Source organism: Dendroctonus ponderosae, unplaced genomic scaffold (assembly GCF_020466585.1).
Source record: "Dendroctonus ponderosae isolate FM_Combo_2020 unplaced genomic scaffold, Dpon_F_20191213v2 Dpon_F_20191213_3, whole genome shotgun sequence".
Lineage (NCBI taxonomy): Eukaryota > Metazoa > Arthropoda > Insecta > Coleoptera > Curculionidae > Dendroctonus > Dendroctonus ponderosae.
Window position 1 is genome coordinate 1129691 of NW_026018508.1, and position 19775 is coordinate 1149465.

The 19775-nt window shown below is 36.1% G+C and overlaps 5 protein-coding genes across 6 annotated transcripts in view; 1 reads left to right on the forward strand and 4 right to left on the reverse strand.

The window, feature by feature from the left end:
- LOC109542518 (CD63 antigen) overlaps positions 1-5740 on the reverse strand; it is a 101087-nt gene extending 95347 nt beyond the window's left edge. For both annotated transcript variants that reach the window (XM_019911767.2, XM_019911766.2), the window contains exon 1: positions 5433-5740. The gene's annotated coding sequence lies outside the window, so the exon portion shown is untranslated. The remainder of the gene's footprint in view (positions 1-5432) is intronic.
- The window catches only part of LOC109542502 (pseudouridine-metabolizing bifunctional protein C1861.05-like), a 121204-nt gene extending 102558 nt beyond the window's left edge, over positions 1-18646 (forward strand). The window contains exons 8-11 of the mRNA XM_048664646.1: positions 6538-6667; positions 6723-6883; positions 6937-7051; positions 16368-18646. Of these exons, the coding sequence (XP_048520603.1) occupies positions 6538-6667; positions 6723-6883; positions 6937-7051; positions 16368-16906 (945 nt within the window). The 3' untranslated portion in view covers positions 16907-18646. The remainder of the gene's footprint in view (positions 1-6537; positions 6668-6722; positions 6884-6936; positions 7052-16367) is intronic.
- Positions 7080-8585, reverse strand: LOC109542519. Its single transcript, XM_019911769.2, has 4 exons — positions 8447-8585; positions 8324-8390; positions 7928-8265; positions 7080-7873 (listed from the first exon to the last, which is right to left on the reverse strand). The coding sequence occupies exons 1-4, from the start codon at positions 8496-8498 to the stop codon at positions 7614-7616; spliced, it is 717 nt and encodes a 238-aa protein (XP_019767328.1). The 5' UTR covers positions 8499-8585; the 3' UTR covers positions 7080-7613.
- LOC109542520 lies at positions 9347-14475 on the reverse strand. The gene is made up of 2 exons (XM_019911770.2): positions 14160-14475; positions 9347-10512 (listed from the first exon to the last, which is right to left on the reverse strand). Exons 1-2 carry the CDS (start codon positions 14187-14189, stop codon positions 9847-9849), a joined length of 696 nt encoding a protein of 231 aa, XP_019767329.1. The 5' UTR covers positions 14190-14475; the 3' UTR covers positions 9347-9846.
- LOC109542522 lies at positions 15014-16098 on the reverse strand. Its single transcript, XM_019911773.2, has 2 exons — positions 15941-16098; positions 15014-15856 (listed from the first exon to the last, which is right to left on the reverse strand). The coding sequence occupies exons 1-2, from the start codon at positions 16077-16079 to the stop codon at positions 15363-15365; spliced, it is 633 nt and encodes a 210-aa protein (XP_019767332.1). The 5' UTR covers positions 16080-16098; the 3' UTR covers positions 15014-15362.
- Positions 18647-19775: the final 1129 nt, after the last annotated feature.

The following is a 19775-nucleotide window of genomic DNA, read 5'->3' on the forward strand; positions in this document are numbered from 1 at the left end:
TGGGAAGAGACTAGAATTCTTTGTTCAGATACTCAATTATTTTTACTTACATGTGTAGCGTTGTTGCTACTTTAAGCCTTGGCATATATTTGGAGTATTAATTTTGATTTTGATAACACTTGATAAAATACTGATTAACGAGAGTAATTATAATAAGAGAAGGGTCCATGAAATGATACAGATTAAAAAACATAACAATGCTATGAATTTCAGATCGGATACCGACAATCTTAGCTCAGTATATCATACATTAATTAAATGAAATAAACATAGAATATTAACTAACACCCGGTATATTGAAGAATTTTTCAAACCAAAAATAATTCTTAGAATGCAAAGAAAAATACCTGAAAGTAAAAGAAATCAATATAAACAGTATTTCGCTTTGTGTGCAAAATGGACAAAATTAATACTCCAAATATATGCCAAGGCTTAAAGTAGCAACAACGCTACACATGTAAGTAAAAATAATTGAGTATGTGAACAAAGAATTCTAGTCTCTTCCCAGAATTGATTGTCCTGTCTAATCACCTGTTAGGCCTAATTAATCTTAGAAAGTTAATTTAAGGACGAGAAATGTTCAAATGAGGCCCTGCCGCTGCTTTAAAAACGCAAAATCCATTAAAGACCCAAATACCTCGTTACCTCATCGCCTGATTGCATTATTCACCCCGTGCCCGTATTCACATTTAGTCAGCGCACGTGGTCTTTACGTGTGGATTCGGGTTTGTTTAGTTGCGCAAACTACAAGAATGGAGGAAATAAGAAGCAAAAATCCAAAGTGCAGGTCTTTCAAAGCCCAATTTGTCAATTACGAATGTAACTACAAACCAAATTTGATTGACTCGTCGAGATTGGCTGTGAGTATTAAACAAAGAGAGTAATAAAGACCCAAAGCTAGTCATTTATAAATGAACTCTATCGATCGGCGACAAAGGATTTTTGAATTTCTGACCTTCATCTCCGCTTTATACAGGGTGATTTTTTCGATTCTAAAAATCGAAGATTCTATACCAACGGATATGCACCTTGATTAACTTGATTTATATACAGGGTGGGTTTTTTAGTGCGATAGAGTTCATTATATCCGATGGTGTTGAACTTTCGAAAAATAGTTTCATATCAAAGTTGTTGACGTACAAAGTGCGCACATTTTAAAAATATCTTATCTGATATCGAGTGTCTCAGAAAAGCGAAGCAAGATCAAAGTATATTTTTTTAAACAGAACTATCCATTTTTAATTAGCTCATGGAATGCAGCTTGAAATGCTGCATATGCACGGTAAATTGTGTTTTTTCTTACTTGCGACGTTGGCAGATTATCGCCATTTTAGTAAAATTTTGCTTAAAAAGATGGTATTTAAAAATTCATTATAGAAGCAAAAAAAGAAGTTAGAGATACAAAAAAATTCGTCTTTCTAGTCACCACAGATCCGTTAAGAATTCTATTGAACCAAAATATCAATACATTCTACAGGGTGTTAACAATTTGGACTTTAATCTAAAACTTTTTAACGAAATATAACTTTTGTTTTTCAAATGGAAGTACCTGTATATTAATACGTCATCAGATAGGCAATTTACAAAGTTACAAATTTGCATTTACGCTTTAAGCTGTGAAATCAACCGTTTTCAAATTATAATTTATTTTATTTACAAATTTTAAAAAGTTGCTACATTTTGTAAGGTGTTCAATACCATCGGAAATAATGGACTCTATCGCACTAAAAAACCCACCCTGTATATAAATCAAGTTAATCAAGGTGCATATCCGTTGGTATAGAATCTCTCGATTTTTAGAGCTTTGTGAACCTCCATTGTGAATGTTAAGTTTGGGTTTGCGTTGGCGTGATAATGTGGACAGTTTGTGGGAATTGGGATGCATCCTGTTTTGGCAGGGAATTTCCGGAGCTGATTTATTGACCACAATACGCCCGATTCGCATATTTTGCCCATAAAAACCAGGACAAAGTCGTCGCCAACTGAACACGTGCCTCCCAATTTCTGCATCGAACCGAGTTCGAAAGTTTCCTGCTGATTTATCTGTAGCCATTCTCCATTCTTTTTGCCACCACTAATTGTTTATAGGGGAAGTTGGTGTTTCGTGCTAGTTTCCCTATTCTATGGCCGATACATTCTCGTTGGCTATTCGATTCTGTATCGTCTATGCCATCATCACTGCTACTATTTTCGCATTAAAATTCCCATCAGGATTTCAGTTCGTAAACAACAGTTTAGAGAGGTGACTGGCTGTCTCCGAACAGGCATTTTCCAAACAAGAAAAATAGTTTTCGATTTTCCGTAATGGAACTCGCTGACGTGGCTCTGGAAAACAATATTTAAATTCACCATAAAGCCACTGGAAAATTCGTCCACGTTGAACGAATACTGTCACTTCCTCGGGTTACAAAGTGGATTTCGCTCGGTTTGGAATCCACTTTATTCACATTACAAATCCAATCTTGGCCATGTATTTGCTTTTAAAAAAATTGCAAAATCACTCGAGATATGTGCCGAAGAAATACGTATCTAAGTCCTAGAGATTTTTCTCTAATTAATAGCGCTTGGAGAAACAAACAATTCCTGGAGCAATCTAGGAAAGCTTGCATTTCTTACATTAGTTTCAAGTTCAATAGTTTACTTTAATTTGCTTATTTCAATAAACTTCAATGTGTCCAAATAAACCCGAAAACTAGTTGCCAACAATAAAACAGCACTTTTATTGAACTGGACTCATAAATGTGGAAAATATGGGCCGCACGAAACATTTACGCCATTTAAACGATTCTCCTGTTTATTTTTGCCTGTTTCAATTGCTGACAGTCTCCAATTTACTATGTAATTCCCCGTCTAGGCATCAGCATTAGCACATAAATTGTCTACAAACATGCCTGGCTAATTTGCAAACGTTCATTACGCATTGGGCGTTCGTTAACACAGCTCAAATTGAATCCGCCCGATTTTTCAAACTAAAACCGCAAATGCATCCAGCCAGATGGGGCTAAAATGAAGGAAAAATCAAAGACAATAAACATATATTAACAAAGAGAAATCGAATTTAAAACATCGCCCAGTTGGAAATCGATGAAGCGATGGCCTACAAAACTGTTTAATTCCCGCATTCAGTGCATGAATTTGCGATTTAATCTCGTGGATGTTTTGATCGAACTGCTAAAATATCAATGTTTAAATACCAATTCGATTGGACTACAGTTTCCAGTTCATCCCTTTACTCGTCGAAAATCCCTAACGAATCAAACGTCATAACGTACAAGAAGAAAGCCCAGCTCAGGATTCTGTTTTCTCAAGAAAATCCTCTTTGCGGCTCAATTTAACCCTGGAATGCGGTTATTTCCATTCAGTTAGTTCATGTTTCTTTCATGGCATCTTCTACTAGAACAACAAAGTAATCCATTTACAGCGCCGGTTCATCTAAAAGTAGCAATAATTCCGATTTAGCGTGACCCACAAAAATGAGCACACATGCATTCGTACTGTAAACATGTAAACATGGATCGACATTCCGAGATTTCCACCATGAAAAACATACGGGGCACGGCATGTCCTGAAATAATGCATGCCATAATTTTCATGCCACACACCAACAGCACGAAGAAATGGTGACAAAAATCACCCGATTTCCTAGTCTTTTGGCCAATGGAGACAGGAAAAATGAGGCTCAGAAAGATCGCTTCCAATCTGAGCAGGATGGGGGTTGGACTAATGTTTGAAATTGCCATAATTAAGGTCAGCGCTAATGAATCAAGCTTCATTTTTATGTTAATAACTGATGAAAAGTTTGCGGCTTAATTGGAGGAAGAGATTAAATTAAAAATAAATCAACCTTTTTCGTAGGCGAAAGAAATTGCACCGAATTTAGTAGATTGTGACATAGATCACTGAGAATCTTTCTAATAGAATTTTGCACTAAAAGACTCCAATTTAGACTTTACCCTCTATTTCTTTGCACTTACGTGTTGGAAGTAGCGGAAATTAATGTTTTTGGCAAAAAAATGTTTTTTTTTTACAATTTACACTTTTCACTTATTTCTACCAATGTTAAAGACTCATCCGTCTCGTATCTACTTTCTCGTAGACAGAAAAATACTCATCTTTATGTATGGAGAGAACTTTAAATTTTAAATTTTTTTCCGATAAGTCAAACTTTGACAAATGAAATACACAACTTAATGTCCTGTCAATATCAGTGCTCTCGTTAATTTTGACCACGAAAGTCGATGCAGAGCCATTTTATATATTTTTTTAGTTACGTTCTTTTCCTTCCTGAGTTTCATTCAAAGTGTGAAATAAAAATGTTTATCTCGTTTATTTCATAACGTTTCGGCGAGACAACAGCGCCATCATCAGATTTAAAATTCATACAAACTACAAACACCAATTTACAATTAAAATATGTTGTACAAAAACTATAATTTATAAAGCTTTAAAACATTCATTAGTTCTTGACGAAAATAATGTTTCCCAACTATTAAGTAAGTTTTTCAAATGTTTTGCTCTCCCAAAAATTTGTTTTTTCCTTAATAACTAATGAATGTTTTAACGCTTTATAAATTATAGTTTTTGCACAACATATTTTAATTGTAAATTGGGCTGTTGCGTCGCCGAAACGTTATGAAATAAACGATATGAAAAAATTATTTTACGCTTTGACTGAAACCCAGAAAGTAAAAGAATATAATAACAATTACACGCAGTCAAGAAAAAATATATATTTTTTAATTTTGATCATTTGATTTCTATAAAATGCCCGAATTATGTTAATGTATATAATTTATGAATGAATATGAATAATGTTACTTATGTTAAATGCCCGAAAAATTTATATTAATTATAATTAAATAAAATTTATATTTTATCGTGAAAATGAATATAATATACTCCCGAATATTTACCAGTGTGGTAAAATAAAGGCGCTATTGACTTACTTATTGATGCATTCAAAGGGCGATTGCGCGTGACTTAACAGCTTTATTATCGATAAAATGACATCCCTATGGGACAAAAAGTCACGAAAATGACTTTATACTTCAAACGTCATTTAATAGAATAAAGTTCAAAAATGTACAAATTTTGCACTTTTTAGCGATCCCTCAGTATATTTAGCGCATAGGAAATGTGCGTAAAGTTTGGACCAATATCACGGGATAACGCTGAAGTTTCTAGAAAGTGTTTCAGGTAAGTTTAAATTTTTTCGTTAAAAAAACCCATTTCGGCGATTTTGTAAAAAAAAAATCTGGGACTGAGCAATATCTGCAAAATAGGTACTCACAAGTGTAAATTTATGATCTGACTGAATTGTACTCTACAATTTTTATGCTCTTTTTCACCGTTTGAATTACACTTCATCATCAGACTTAACCTAATCAAAATATGACGTTATCACAAACAAATACCCTAACAATTAGTTATACCTTTTGTCAGCGGCTCAACTGTCAAAGCGTGCAATTGTTCTTCAGCAATAAAGGGCCGTGATCGTCAAATTCACTGAACCAAGTCAACACTCGCTCCTCAGATCCTGAGGAGGTCCGCGGTCGCTCGAAACGTCGTGGAATTATCACTTTTTTCCATAATGCCGGTGGCACATAATCACTCGTTTATCGCTTAACGGGGGGGCGTCCAATTTCGAAATTTTTGGGCCACACTGACACCGACGACGCTCGAATTTCGACGTTCATCGTCGGACTGGCGGCGTCGACGTCGCGGCGCCTCACTAGAGGGGTGGGACAGTGGCCGCCCCTGTCACGACGCCCCGCAGGACCCGCTTTTTTCATCTGCACTCATTCTAACATTTTCTTCCTTTCGTCTTTTCGCTTCTTTAGCTTAGTTTTTGTAACCACACAATACGCTCTTTTACAATGAGCAATTGTCAAAGGTTTTTGCGGAGAAAAGGACAGTTTCGTTGTTTTTTTAAACTAAGAAAACAATAAGAATCGGTAGGGAACCTCGTAAAATCAACCACAGTTGTTTCTTTCTCTGGACTAAAGTCTACTACAGGATTAGAGAAATATATTTTTCTACTAGGCGAGTGCATTATTTATAAAACCATAAAGTTGTATTTCCCCTTAAAAAAAAAGATGAATTGAACTGGCTGACAAGCAAAACCAGCATTTTCCACGACAAACAAAAAACCATTGTTCTCCACATATACAATAGAAACCATTAAACATAATTACAGTGGAAAATGAACATCAACTAACTTTGTTTAATCTATTTTCCCAATTAAAAGACGCCAGTTTGAGCATACAACGGATTATGGTTCTTATAATCCGTTCCATTTAATGGTTTGATCATTAATATCGGTATTTTAGAGCATTCCATAGAATTTAAGTTGTGCAGTAAAATATTTTCAAATGCAAGTGAGCAAAAATTACAATTTTTTGTTGAACTCATCTTTCTCTATTAAAAATTAGCGGTTGATCAACAAACATCAGAATCAACACAATTTAGCTCAGAGAGCAAACAATTTGAAATCAAACGTTAAATTGTATAATTTTCAAATCCTTAATTTTTTTCCAGCTTGATGGTCGCATACATACGGGCCGATTCGATTACAGTGCAGGCGGAGTGGGCAGGAATATTTGCGAAGCGCTGAGCAAATTGAACTGCCCCACACACTTAATATCGGCTGTAGGAGACGACCACCAAGGTAAAACGCCGCTTTAATCCACGCCTGGATTTGGTTGTAATTTTTTCTTTAATAGGCAACAGTTTGCTGAACCACATCCCGCAAGAGTCTCATCGATGTATTGCCAAACTTTCCGAAGAGAACACAGCTCAATGCATAGTAGTGGTGGATAAGCAAGGAGACTGTCGGTTTCTCATGGGAGACATGCACATTCACGAAAAAATATCTCTATCTATGGTAATTTAAGGGAGAAAAAAAGGTGTCTTATTCTCAATCCTCAATTTGTCCAGGTGGAGACGCACGAGCAACTAATCAGAGACGCTCCGCTGATCGTGATGGATGGCAATATCGGAATAGACACAATGGATAAAGTCTTGGAAATGGCCCTGAAATACAATGTGCCAGGTGAGTTCGCATCAACAAATAACGTCTATTTAAGCAGAATATCTATATTTCTTTAAAAAAGTGCTATGACATTCTCAAGAATTAACATTAACAGTCCCATAAACTAAAATATTCCAACCTTTAAGGCATTTTAAAACTAAAACTATTCAAATTGCATAAAAAAAATGGAGGGAATTTGTAATATCAACTATAAACTATTCGAATTCGATCACAATTTGAGACACGCTACAAAAAGTATTTTGTACTCAAGTGAGATTCAAGGCCACGTATTCGTTAAAAACGTTTCCAAAAATATACAGGGAAACTTTTCTTACTCTATATGCATCCCAACTGAAACAATGTGCAAAAGCAATAAATACATTTGGGCCTGCTTGGTCCAATGTGCGAGTGAATCTGAAAAATTGGCTTTCATTACTTCGCCAACGTCCAACGCATGAAAAACTGCATTTTGCCCCCGAACAATAGACTAGTTTGATTAGAGCTCCTTGAAACCAACTTAAAAAAATAAATACACTCTACCCCACAATATCGGGCGGTGTCACAACTTACACCTTGACGGCGATTAATAATTTGATACATTCCAACCAAGGCGATGCTGCGGATTCGGTTGCATCTGCATGATGAGATTCTTTGATTCGCGCCTTCTATCGTAGCTCAATCGGGCCTCTTTATAGAGGCACAACGCGGCGAAACCATGGAAGAAAAACGAAAGGCAGGCAAATCCATAGGACCAGCACAGGTAGTTGAAATTGGGGTACATCAGCCAGTCTCGTCGCGCGTGCGATCCTCCAAAGACAGCAATCGCCAGAAACATGAATAGAGCTGAAAATTAGCAATTATGGACCGTAGGGCCTTATTAGAGTTTGTTACGCTTACTAGTGACTGTTACACAAACAAAATCGACGGCAGACAGAATCCACTCATACCGGAGTACGAACTCCAAAGGCCATCGACACAGCTGCATGGCCATGACGATTTGAGTGCCGAAACTCAAGAGAAACGACATTGTCACAAAGGCCTGCACAGCCATTAGCCAAGAGGGCAACAGCCACTCCCTGATCACAAAGTACTCCTTGCTGAAGACATGGTGACAGCCGTCGAATGGATGGTCGAACTGATAGGAGGGGTACCTGAAGTTGCTGAAGCAGTACTCCCATAGCCCCATGTTCTTGAAGCTGGAGAATGTTTCTTCGTAGGACTTGACCCAGTAGGGGCTAAGAGATAAGAGCACTTGGTTTCGATGTTGGCGGCATATTATCTAACAACAATTACCTGCAGAACGCTATCATGAGGAACATTCCTGCTATGTAGGTAAGAAGGGCCCCATAGTACAAGTACTCTATGGAAGATTAGCAAATTACTTTGTCTGGTTAAAGTGACCGGTAGTGTGCTTACTTGAGGCCTTTGGGTAGTTGTTTTTCTCAAACTCGGAGCTACTCATGGTCATTAGAAAGCCCTAATGCACCCCCAATGTTAGCTAAATGTTGTTGTTGATGTCCTCCACACCCAAATTGAATTTTGACAAGGCTGACAAGAAGAATTCCGCGAGAGAGAGAGAGAGAGAGAGATAATTTTCCGAGCATGTGGCAGCGTCGTAATAGTCGTTAATTTAGAATATTTTTTTGTTCTTTATTTGTTTTCAGCTACTAAATTTTATGATTTTTTAGAAAAAAATGTTTTTGTATACCGACGCAAATTGCAATGCAAAAGTGCAACGATGTACGGTTTGTGGTTGAGTCCTGTCACTTGCCGGGGTAATTTTTTTTGTATTTAAAAAAATTGTAAGATTTTAAGTGGTAAGTAAGCAGCCCTTGAAAATGGTTTTTAACAATACTCAAATATTTACAAAAGCGTACGTTGTAAATCGTAATTTGCTCTTTGGGTTTTTTCACTTGCTTTCCTCTTATACCTAATATTGAATATATAGATATTCAATATTAGGATATTTATAGAAATATCCGGTTTCTGTATACGCGAACGAACGATGAATCTCAAAAAATAAAATATATATTTTTTAAATAAGGCTATAACGTACACTTTTTCAAACATAGGGTGTTTGAATAATTTTATCCAGATAACTGAGATTTTGTAGGCATTTTGCCAATTCTTACAGATACTTAATGAGCGCTCAATCACATCAAGCTGAACGTTTTCTCACAGTTTTCTACGCAAAAAATAGTTTTTTTATATCCTAATCCTCTATCCTATATCCTTTTAAGTCCTATCGAAAACTTGGAATGTTAGCCGTTGTAGACAAAAGTTGCATTTAATGATGATGCAAAAAATCGAAAAAAATAGTGTACCATCATGTATTTATTAATGATTAAGTTCAAGGTACAAAAAAACATACAATATCTAGATATAAAATACTGGTACAAAAAAAACATAAATCTAAATCGGTAATTGTTAATCAGGAATTTATAATCGCTCAGTTCACAACGTACAAGAATGTAAATTTTCAACACAAAAGGTTGGGGCCTGTTGTACTTAAAATCTACTTAAATACGTATTTATGACTCAATGGAATGGTTCGTTCGAAAAATTAACTCGTTATTCCCTGTGCGTTCTACCCTGTCTGATTTACAGGTAAATATGGACGGAATTTACAGTTAAACTAGGTAGGTACTATTCTAGATAAATTGTTTGGGTGTTACGCAATTAACATGTATACAACTCAAAAAAGTCGCGTCATGTACATCAGCAGTTTAAAAATTCTAGAAAAAACGCTTAATACTAAAGAAAATCAGGAGATTCGTTTCAACAATAAGGCCACTGTTTCCACATAAGAGGGTCTTTTAAATTTTTTCATGTTCCATTTCAAACCTCATTTGTGAGTCCTTCAGCTGCTTTCGTTTCCTTTGCTGCACGTATCCCTCAACGAAAAACAGGGTGGACGCAACTAATGCTGCCACCGCACCGATACAGGCCAGTGCGAAGGACCACCCGAAGAAATTGTTATCGTGGCCTGGCATCCAGTTGTCCTTGTTCGCTTCACACGCAAAAACAACAACGGCAATTCCTCCAGCCAAGCCGCCTACCAGCAGAATCCAGGCGTTGAGCTTGATTAGAGTGACGTAGTGTTTGATGTCCGGGCCGCAGCACAAGAAATACAACAGAGTCAGAATGGCGCTGAGCAGAGCCGCTATGAAGCACACGGTGAAGAAAAATTGAGTGGCCACCAGAAATGCCGGCACCAGGAAGCCACGGATCTGATCATAACCGGTTGTGAAGGGGTCGTAAATCCAGCGGCAACCGACGAAAAATCTTCGCTGGTTGATGTCGACTGGGTCCGGAAGCGATCTGAAGCAGTGCGTCCATAGACCGAAGCGATCCAGTCGGGCTCCGGTTATCCGGTAGTCCGAGACAAGCCAGCTGGGGGTGGAAAACGACACTGCGATTAGGATGAAAGTCAGCAGGACAAATCCAATAGCAACGCTGCCTGCCAATGATCGCTTCTTCATCTACAAACAGAAAAATAAAAAATTAAAATAAAAGCTTTCCGGAGATGGATACCTACTCTGGTATCAAATTCTGATTCATGAAAGTTGATGGAAGGTATTGAATTAAATACACGGTGTTTCCTCATAAGTTGACAACCCCCCAAGATCGTTTCTTTCAAAAAAATTGTGGCAGTGGCCAACACAAAAGTTGTTTAATTTTACACAAATTTTTTAAACCTGAATTTAAAATAAAAATAGAAAACACGGAAATGTGAAAATTTTACATCAAGTCGTTTTTTTAAAATGAAACACCCTATATATTTTTAGACAGATTTTTTCTCTGATTTCAGAAATATATATATTGCCTATATTTGTATTAGCCGTTTTTTCTGTATTATGTTTCAAAAATTTTACATAGCAACAAACTCAAGTAGCCGGAAATGACACAAAAACTATAGGACGACAACATAACGGAATTTATTGCTACTATAAATATGAAAACAAATAAATAAATAAAAACAAAATCATTTGATCAACACTGATTTAGTTTATGACATCCGTTTATCGCTAGACATGCAAATGTTGAATGAGGTAATGAGGAATAATCTACTTGAATTTTATCGATAACGTTTTGAATATATTGGTTATGATTAATATTAATATCGTTAATTGCATCGACTATTTTAAGGCGTCTAACTAGAGTCTCATACACAATAGGTATCCTTTAAATAACCCCAGAGAAAAGAATGAGGCGTTAGGTCGGGGCTATTTTGAGGCCAAGATTTTTATTTGAAAAAGGTGCTACTGGGCGAACGTTATGGGGTGGATGAAGCGCCTTGTCAAATTTCAAGGCTATTTTGATTTGTTTCTATTTATACTTTTTAAAACGTAATATAGGAAAAACCGGCTAATACAAATATAGGAAAAATATATATTTTTCAAACCAGGAAAAAAATCGTAGCGGTATATCTAAAAATATACAGGGTGTCCCAAAAGTAATGGCACAAAACAAAATGGCGGATTGCTGGGTGAAAATATGATGATTTAACACAACTTATCTTAGTCCCAAAGTTAACGGTTCCGGCATACAGGGCGTCAAACTTAAATTTTAATTTCAGTTTTTCGTTATTCTACATTGAACGGTGCTGCATATTTGGACAAAATTTGGTATGCAGGGGTTTTTGAACATAAGAAATCCAAATGTCCCATCAGATTTTGATCAACTTGTAGAAAAGGCCACTTGCGGCGATATCTGGGCAATAAATGGTTTTAACTTTTTGGTCACCCGGTGTTCTGACTTCTGAGCTCGTTGTGTCTAATCGCCTAATAATTTTGCACAAAAAAGGTATTCTTAGTCGATGTCCCAACAAGCCTCTGTTTCCGAGATATTTGCGATTAAACTGCAAAATGCAGAATTGTGAGGAAATTTTACAATGCATGTCAAGTAGTGTGACACAGCGACGTGGATTAGTTATTGTCTGTCATAGTGACACTAGTGCCACTACATACTAGTGTTGATTTCAATTAATTAATATGCCAAGGCATAATTTTTTTCAAACCTGGAAATGCGAGATATGGTTACAGTCTGTCCAGCAAAATTTTAGTAGACGCAGTGCCAAACGGCGTTACTTAGAATTGTATCCCAATAGGAAGCAACCGAATTTCAAGTTATTCGGAGACATCTACCGTCGATTAGGGGAAACTAGTTGCTTTAGGACCAAAGTTAATATTTTGGGACGTCCGGAAATTTTAACTCCAGATCAAGAGGAAGACGTTCTGGTTCATGTTCCAGAAAATCCAGAAATAAGCACAAGACGATTGGGAACTGTAACTGGCGTAAACAAGTCTTCAGTTCAGAAAAGTAATGTCACCAAGTAATGTCGATCCGATGTTTTTGAACAAAATTTTGCTTACATGAAGCTACATTTACTTTAATGTGTCTTTAATTTTAGAAACAAACAAATGTTTGCATGTTACATAAATAGGGGATGTTGCAAACCCTTATTCAGTAACCGAAAGGCATTTTCAACATGAGTTTAAAATTACTAATGACGATTTTCTCAGGCCGCATAATACAATAATAATAATATTAATATAAATATGTACCACAAACTTTGAATGGCAATTCTTATCTAGAATTTCTTGACTCGATTATCTGACTATTTCGATGATTTACCGCTGAATTTGTGGCATTATATAATTATTATGCACGATGGGGCATAACCCCATTTTGCTAGAGCAGTTAGGAATTACCTAAACTAACATTTTACCAATCGGTGGATAGATAGGTCGTGGAAGTTCTTCGGCTTGGCCGGCGCGAAGTTCTGACTTTAACACATTAGATTTTTTATTTTTGTGTTTAGGGTTATTTAAAATCATTAGTGTCGGAAAAAACGGTAGACACCCGAGATGAGTTGATAAATAAAATTATGAATGCCACCGAATCATTTCGAAATGAAAATATGTTAAAGATAAAAAGATCTTATTGCTAAATGATCCTATTGCTAAAAGTGTAAATATTTTTTCACTTTTACTTGTTGTGGTTTATTACCTATTGTGGTTTATTTTTTGTAAATACTGCATTTTGCGGTTTAATCGCAAATATCTCGGAAATCGGTTTCCGAATTTCCGACTTCTTGAGATATCGACTAAGTATATTTTTTGTGCAAAATTAATAGACGATTAGAGCCAAGCAGTTTAGAAGTAAGAATACCGGGTAACCAAAAAGTTGATCAAAATCTGATGTCAGATTTGGATTTCGTATGCTCAAAAACCCTTGTATACCAAATTTCCTGAAAATATGCAGCTCCGTTCAAAGTAGAATATCGGAAACCTGAAATTAAAATGTAAGTTTGACGCCCTGTATGTCGGCAACCGTCTACTTTTGGCCTAAGGTAAGTGGTGTTAAATCATCATATTTTCACACCAGGAATCCGCCATTTTGTTTTGTGCCATTACTTTTGGGACACCCTGTATAGGGTGTTTCATTAAAAAAAATACTATGGCAAATTTTGACATTTCCGTGTTTCATATTTCCATTTTAAGCTCAGATTTTAAAAAAATTGAGTAAAATTAAACAACTTTTGTGTTGCTAACTTTCACAATTTTTTTGAAATAAAGGATCTTGGAGGGGTGTCGACTTATGAGGAAACACCCTGTACATGATTGATTACAAATGAGAATTTTTATGTGCCTTGCAAAAAATCACTTAAGTAGGTAAATCGTCTGAACTATAAACTTTTTGTTCTTCACGTGAAAGACAATTCTTAGAGTGATTTTAAGAATCCCAAGAAAAAAGACTGAATGAGCGTCATAAGTGTTGCTATTTTAAAATGTTTTCTTGTGTATTTTTCTGTTTTTTTTTTATTTGGAGAAAGGAAAACAGAACTTTTGAAGTACCTAACAGATTTTGTAATAAAATTTAAAAATTATTGCCTTGTTAAAATTTGTTATGTGCATAATGATGGTCAAATATACTTGCTTTTGCGATATGAAAAACAATTGAGTTTCTGAAGAACATCAGCAGATATGCCTTAAAGTACGTATACTTTTTGCCACACTTTTTTGTATGACTTGGAAGCTCGTCTTCGGGGTACAGATTTCACGACATTATGAAGGAAAATCTCTCTCATGGTGTTATTCAAATGAAAATCTCTAACAAAACTTACAATTTTGTCGTCGTATCGACGGTCGACCATTGAGTCGGCGATTGCAATTGGCTTCCACTCACACAAACACGTAGTCACAACCTGTTTTAGGTCCGTATGCGGTTGGCAGGTAAAGGAAGACACATTAAAGATTCACTAGAATCACAGTTGCATCGTGGAAAAGCGCGGAAAAATGAAAAAAATCTATGATTCAAGTGGACACGCCTGTAAACATCGAAGAAAACAACAACGTTCATACCATAATAGTTACGTTACGAACCAAGGGGACCATTAATTAATCAGCCAACCATCGACCCAGCCTTTGCACAGGTGTGGACTGAGAAAAATGCCCACCTTACGGGCGATTGTTTTACGTTAATGCGAGCAAATATTAACCGTGGAAAATGCAGATTATTATGCTTGATTACTGCCCTGTATGTGAGACCATATCGCATAATTGGTTTAAAATGCATATTTTCCTTAGTGCCATATGACCCATTTTCCTTATACTACTGCGCTATGGGTTTTCAAACATCTTGCACTGTTTTCAAGGTTTTTTATAATGTGCTCTGAACATTAATTAATTATTAAGTTTTAAGGCTTGCGTGCGTTTGCTTTATTAATGACTGATCCAATACGAAAAACTTGGAAATGGTAACTGAAGAGTTATCATATTGATTTTAATAATAAATCCCAAACTGTTGAAACAGCGACCGTGAAAACCAGTCTTTAACAAAGCTAAAATAGCCGTCTAAAAATTGCAGTTGCCTAAATCTTAAAAGACTAAGAGTCCATTGTATCGAATTGAAGGCTTGGAAAACAATGGCCATACTTGAACTCTTTCATCGCGAAACTAGGTAATATAATTCACACCATTTACAAAACGCAATATATTTAAATGTTTGCCTTACATGAGGTAATTATAGTACAAAAATATGTGCCATTGGCGGTTGTGGCACGGACGGAGTGGATCGCAACTAAACAAAATCATATATCTAAATACATAGGTACACATTTAAAAACTTAACTTAGAAGTAAACAAAATTCAACGAAACGTATATAGTAGAATTTATATGTAAATCTAGTAGGTTGTTTACTAACAACCATATCCACACTAACCAAGTAATGAAATTCGAGAATAAATGAGTCGAGTTTAAAGTCATGCTGGTTAAAAAATTATCTAGCATTTGGCGGGCAAGTAGAGTAATTGCCCAGATTAACTAGCTAGATGTCAGTGTGATGAGGGGCAGGTCCACTTAAGCGCCTGTAACGGACCCTTCGGGCCTCCACCAAAAACAGGATTCCTGCCGGGAAAAGCAGAAGGGCTCCCAAGCAGGCAATTCCAAAAGACCAGCCCAAGTCATTATGATGCCAGTAGGGCATCCAGGCTCGACTATCGCCTTTGCAGCCGAAGATCAGCACAGCAATCAGGCCGCATATGCCGCCCAGGATCAGATTGGAGGCAATGGTCAGCAACAGCAAGTAGTATTTGTCGTGGTCCCTGCTGCAGAAGCAGTACATCCATGTTAGAAAAGCGGCCACCAGCACCAAAGTCATGCACAACGTGAAAAAGAATTGGGTGGCAATGAAGAAACCTGGCAAGAGAAAGTCGTCGATGATGTAGTATTCCTCTTCGAAGACCCACCAGCAGCCAGTGAATTTGTAGTCGAAGCGATGGTGGAAGTCTTCGAAATTATTAAAACACACCTCCCAGAGACCTGAAATGAAGATTGCGCTGTTAATAGTGTCGAATGTAAGGCACTTTACTGCTACACGAAAGGGTTTAAGCGAAAAATACCCACCAATTTTCTGAAAACTTGCATCTGCGATAAATCCATCGTTCACTAGCCAGTAGGGCGTTGAAAACGCCAATAAAATACACAGAAATGCAGTTGCCGTCGCCGATATAGCGGCAAAGCCAGTTTTCGACTTTCCTCCCATTCCACAGTCAGGATTCTACCTTTTACACCAAAACAAATATTAAAGAAATTGATTTGTTTCCAGAATGGAAATTCTTCAGTTTTGTGAAGTAAATATCATAAAACCTAACCCTAACCACAGACCACAGATTACTAAACCCTTGCCACAGATCCTGCTAAAGACAGTACAATACAGCCCGACGTTGTCGGTTGCAGCACTTAAAATATTCAATTTTAGATAAATACACTGAAAATTTTTTAAAGATGACAAAAAAAATGAATCAATTAAATATTTCTTGATCTTTTTCAGTATTTTACGAGCCGACCGACATCGGCATTTCCCGAAAACCCTTTAAAACCGCACACTGGAGGGCCATCAAATTCATAACTCCCAACATCGGGGAGCTTCATGATATTGCAAATTGTTTAAAAATACCTGCAAACTTGTCGACTGAAGCACTAGATAAAGTTGCAGAAGTTGCTGAAAGCTTGGCCTGCTACATCGACAATGTCCTGGTCACTATGGGTCCAGAAGGTGTTTTAATAGCCAGAAAAGGGAGTGCTGGGGATTCTCCTATGAAAAACGCCAACTTTGCGGAAAAACTTTCAGTGCGTCATTATCCAGTGCACGGAAAAACCGAAGTTATTAATGTGAGCGGTGCAGGCGACTGTTTTGCCAGTGGCTTCATTGCAGGGCTGCTGCAGAACTGCTCTGAAAGTCAATGTGTGTCTGTGGGTTTTGCTGCGGCTGTTGCAGCTCTAAAGTCGCGAACCCCAGTTCCTGAAGCCATTTTTAAAGGCCAACGTATATCAGGATTAAAGGAAGCTGAATTTATAGCTCTGCATTAAAAAGTGCAGCTGAACTGTATATTTGCTATTTTTGTTTCATCGTTTTCACTATTCTTGAAACATCATCATAATTGATTCATCTCGGGTTTTAACTGTTAAAAACTATTTTAATTTAAATTACTAATAACTGAATAATAAATTCAAGGAATTGAAAAAGTTAATTGGCTGATTTGATCAGTAAACTCTTTTTTGTGAATAGTGCAGAATTTCCTCTAAGTTATATTTAAATATATTGTTTGCTTCAGTTGGCAATTAAGTACAGCATACATAACCGAATGGAGAGCCTAGTTGCCTCGGACTGGTAAGTAATAACCATGATACAATGGATACTAATGAATGAATGTATTCGTTGTATCATGAGTAATAACTACAGTAATCGGGTCTTTGTCTTACCTTTGGGTTTTTTCTCAAAATCTGCTGTTCTCAAATTCAGTTCATATTCAAAAAAAAATTGCTATCGCGGTTGGAACTGATCAAAAAAATATAGTTAACTTTTCTAGAGATACATAGTTTTCAACAATTATTATCTAGAAGCAACAGTCTAAAGACCTTGAAACTTGGACCTTTGTGGGTTGAGAATAATCAATGAAAACCATGAATGCTCTAGAGGAGCAATTGCAGATATTTAAATTGTTCCTGATAAAGATCAAAGTTTAGTTTCGTTGCAATTTGCGATCGAAGACAAGAAATTTGTAGTCAAGAAAGTAAAATTGTTACTTTTCGAGTTCTGCATTATGCAAATCACTGCCAATTACTGTTTAGAGCTAAGTGGAGTCAGTGGGTTCTACTAGATGGAAGATTCTGGTTTTTCACGAGGTTTCAAGTGACTACCTTCCTTGGGAATGTGACCTTATTGAATTTGACCAGCTAATTAATGATAATTATACTGACGTTTTTTTGAATTCCCTAGTTATTGATCTGCATTTAAATTATAGGTGGATAAGATCAGTTCACTTCAACTGTAGAACTGCCCAAAAAGTTTATTTATTACTATAATGTGAATGTGTACATGATTTTGTTATTATTATGTACAGGGTGATGCAAACTTGACGCCCAAGGTCTACTGCCAAAAAGAAAACTGATAATAAAATTATAATTCTAGGGTCTCAAATGTGATGCTCTAAAGGCCGTGTCCCATGCGTCCGTTTGAACGATGATACGATCGAAACACTTTCGTACCATTGTATCACCGTACAAACGGATGCATGGGACACGGCCTTTACTGAAGCTATTTTACTGAATTTTAATTTACTGAATTTAATAAGCTTTACTGAATACTCGCATCGTCTCTTTAGACGTTTGGGTCAGAGATATTTTCAGAGATTTTTTAACATATATTTGATTAAGAAAATAATTACAAACATGGTTGAATAAACTTTATTTATAAACTTTCTCTACGATATTAATGGCTCCCCTGATGTTGAACTTGTGACGTCAATTTAGTCAAGTCTGGTTTATAGTTAGTCGAACACCTTCTCCTGTTTTTGCTTAAAATAAATTTCATTTGTGAAAATTTTTGCATGTGGACACATTTATAAGTGGACCCGAATGTGGACAAAATGGCAAAGCCTATTTTTTTAAATGATGAAAACCTTGTAGGAAGTAATGCCCAACATGTTGATATAATGAGAAAATCTTCTGTATTTTCCAAATTGTTCGCAATTTCTTGAATTTATCCATCCAGAATATTTAACTTGTAAAATCAATCATTTCTAAACTAAAATTTATACATATACAAAATACTGCAAATTTCTATTTTATTCTATTTTATCGGGATTTAGTATAAATGTAAACATTTCTCCATGTTTCTTAAGACTTTGAAACCGACTTTTATATTCACTTTTAATGACCTAAATCCAACTTTCGAACATATTTAGATTGCGTTCATCGATATTTTCTTTTTCATGTTCCCTTTTAAACAAGGAAAATACATTATTTTCTTTTGTTTTTATGTCAGTTTCAAATAATATCAATTTTGAAGTAAAACCTTTCCATTCCTCATACATTTTCAAAATTGTGTGGTTATGTCCTTAGAGTCGTACCAGAGACAAGAAATAATCTCTTGTTAGTTATCTCTTGTGTCTGGTCGTACCACCGATTTCGTGAAGAAATATTTGTATATCATCAAAATACTCTACAAATCTATTAAGAACTTTGCCCCGACTTAACCATCGTATTTCAAAATGTAATAACAAATCTCCATATTTTGATTCAATTTCCTCCCAAAAAAGCTTTAAGGCGCCTGTGTATTAATGCTGATCGCGCAATTCTCATGTTTACGATCTTAATAACTTCTTCCATTACATCCTTCAGTTGTTTTGCAGATGTAGAGGCAAATAAATGTTCTTTATGTATGATTCAATGAAACGATCAAAGTGAACGGCCAAGTTCATTTTTCATTAGTTTTACAAACCCAACAGTTTTTCCTCTAATACTTGGAGCATCGTCAGTTGTTATGGAAAACAATTTACTTTTTAAATCCAATACTTGCCTATTTTTGAAATTTTTGCCTATTTGTCATTCATTGTACTTCATTGACATTCGAGCTATCTATTGATGCAAATCTAAGAATTATTGCAAGCCAAACGATAATATTTATGTCGGAACAATTTATGAATGCGTTTTTCAAAAACTCGCCGTCTGTAAATGGTTTTCTGTTGGTACCAATGCTAAGAGATGCAACAAAGCTGGCAGACGTAGCGTGATTGTTGCTGGTAACAAAACTCTTTTTTTAAAGAATTTATTTTGTTTTCCAAAATTTAATAGACGTTTAGCAATCTATTCAGATTTATTTTCATTTGCCATTTCACTCACATCTTTATCTTTTGAAGAAATGTGTCGCTCAATATTATAAGTCCTGGCGGTAATT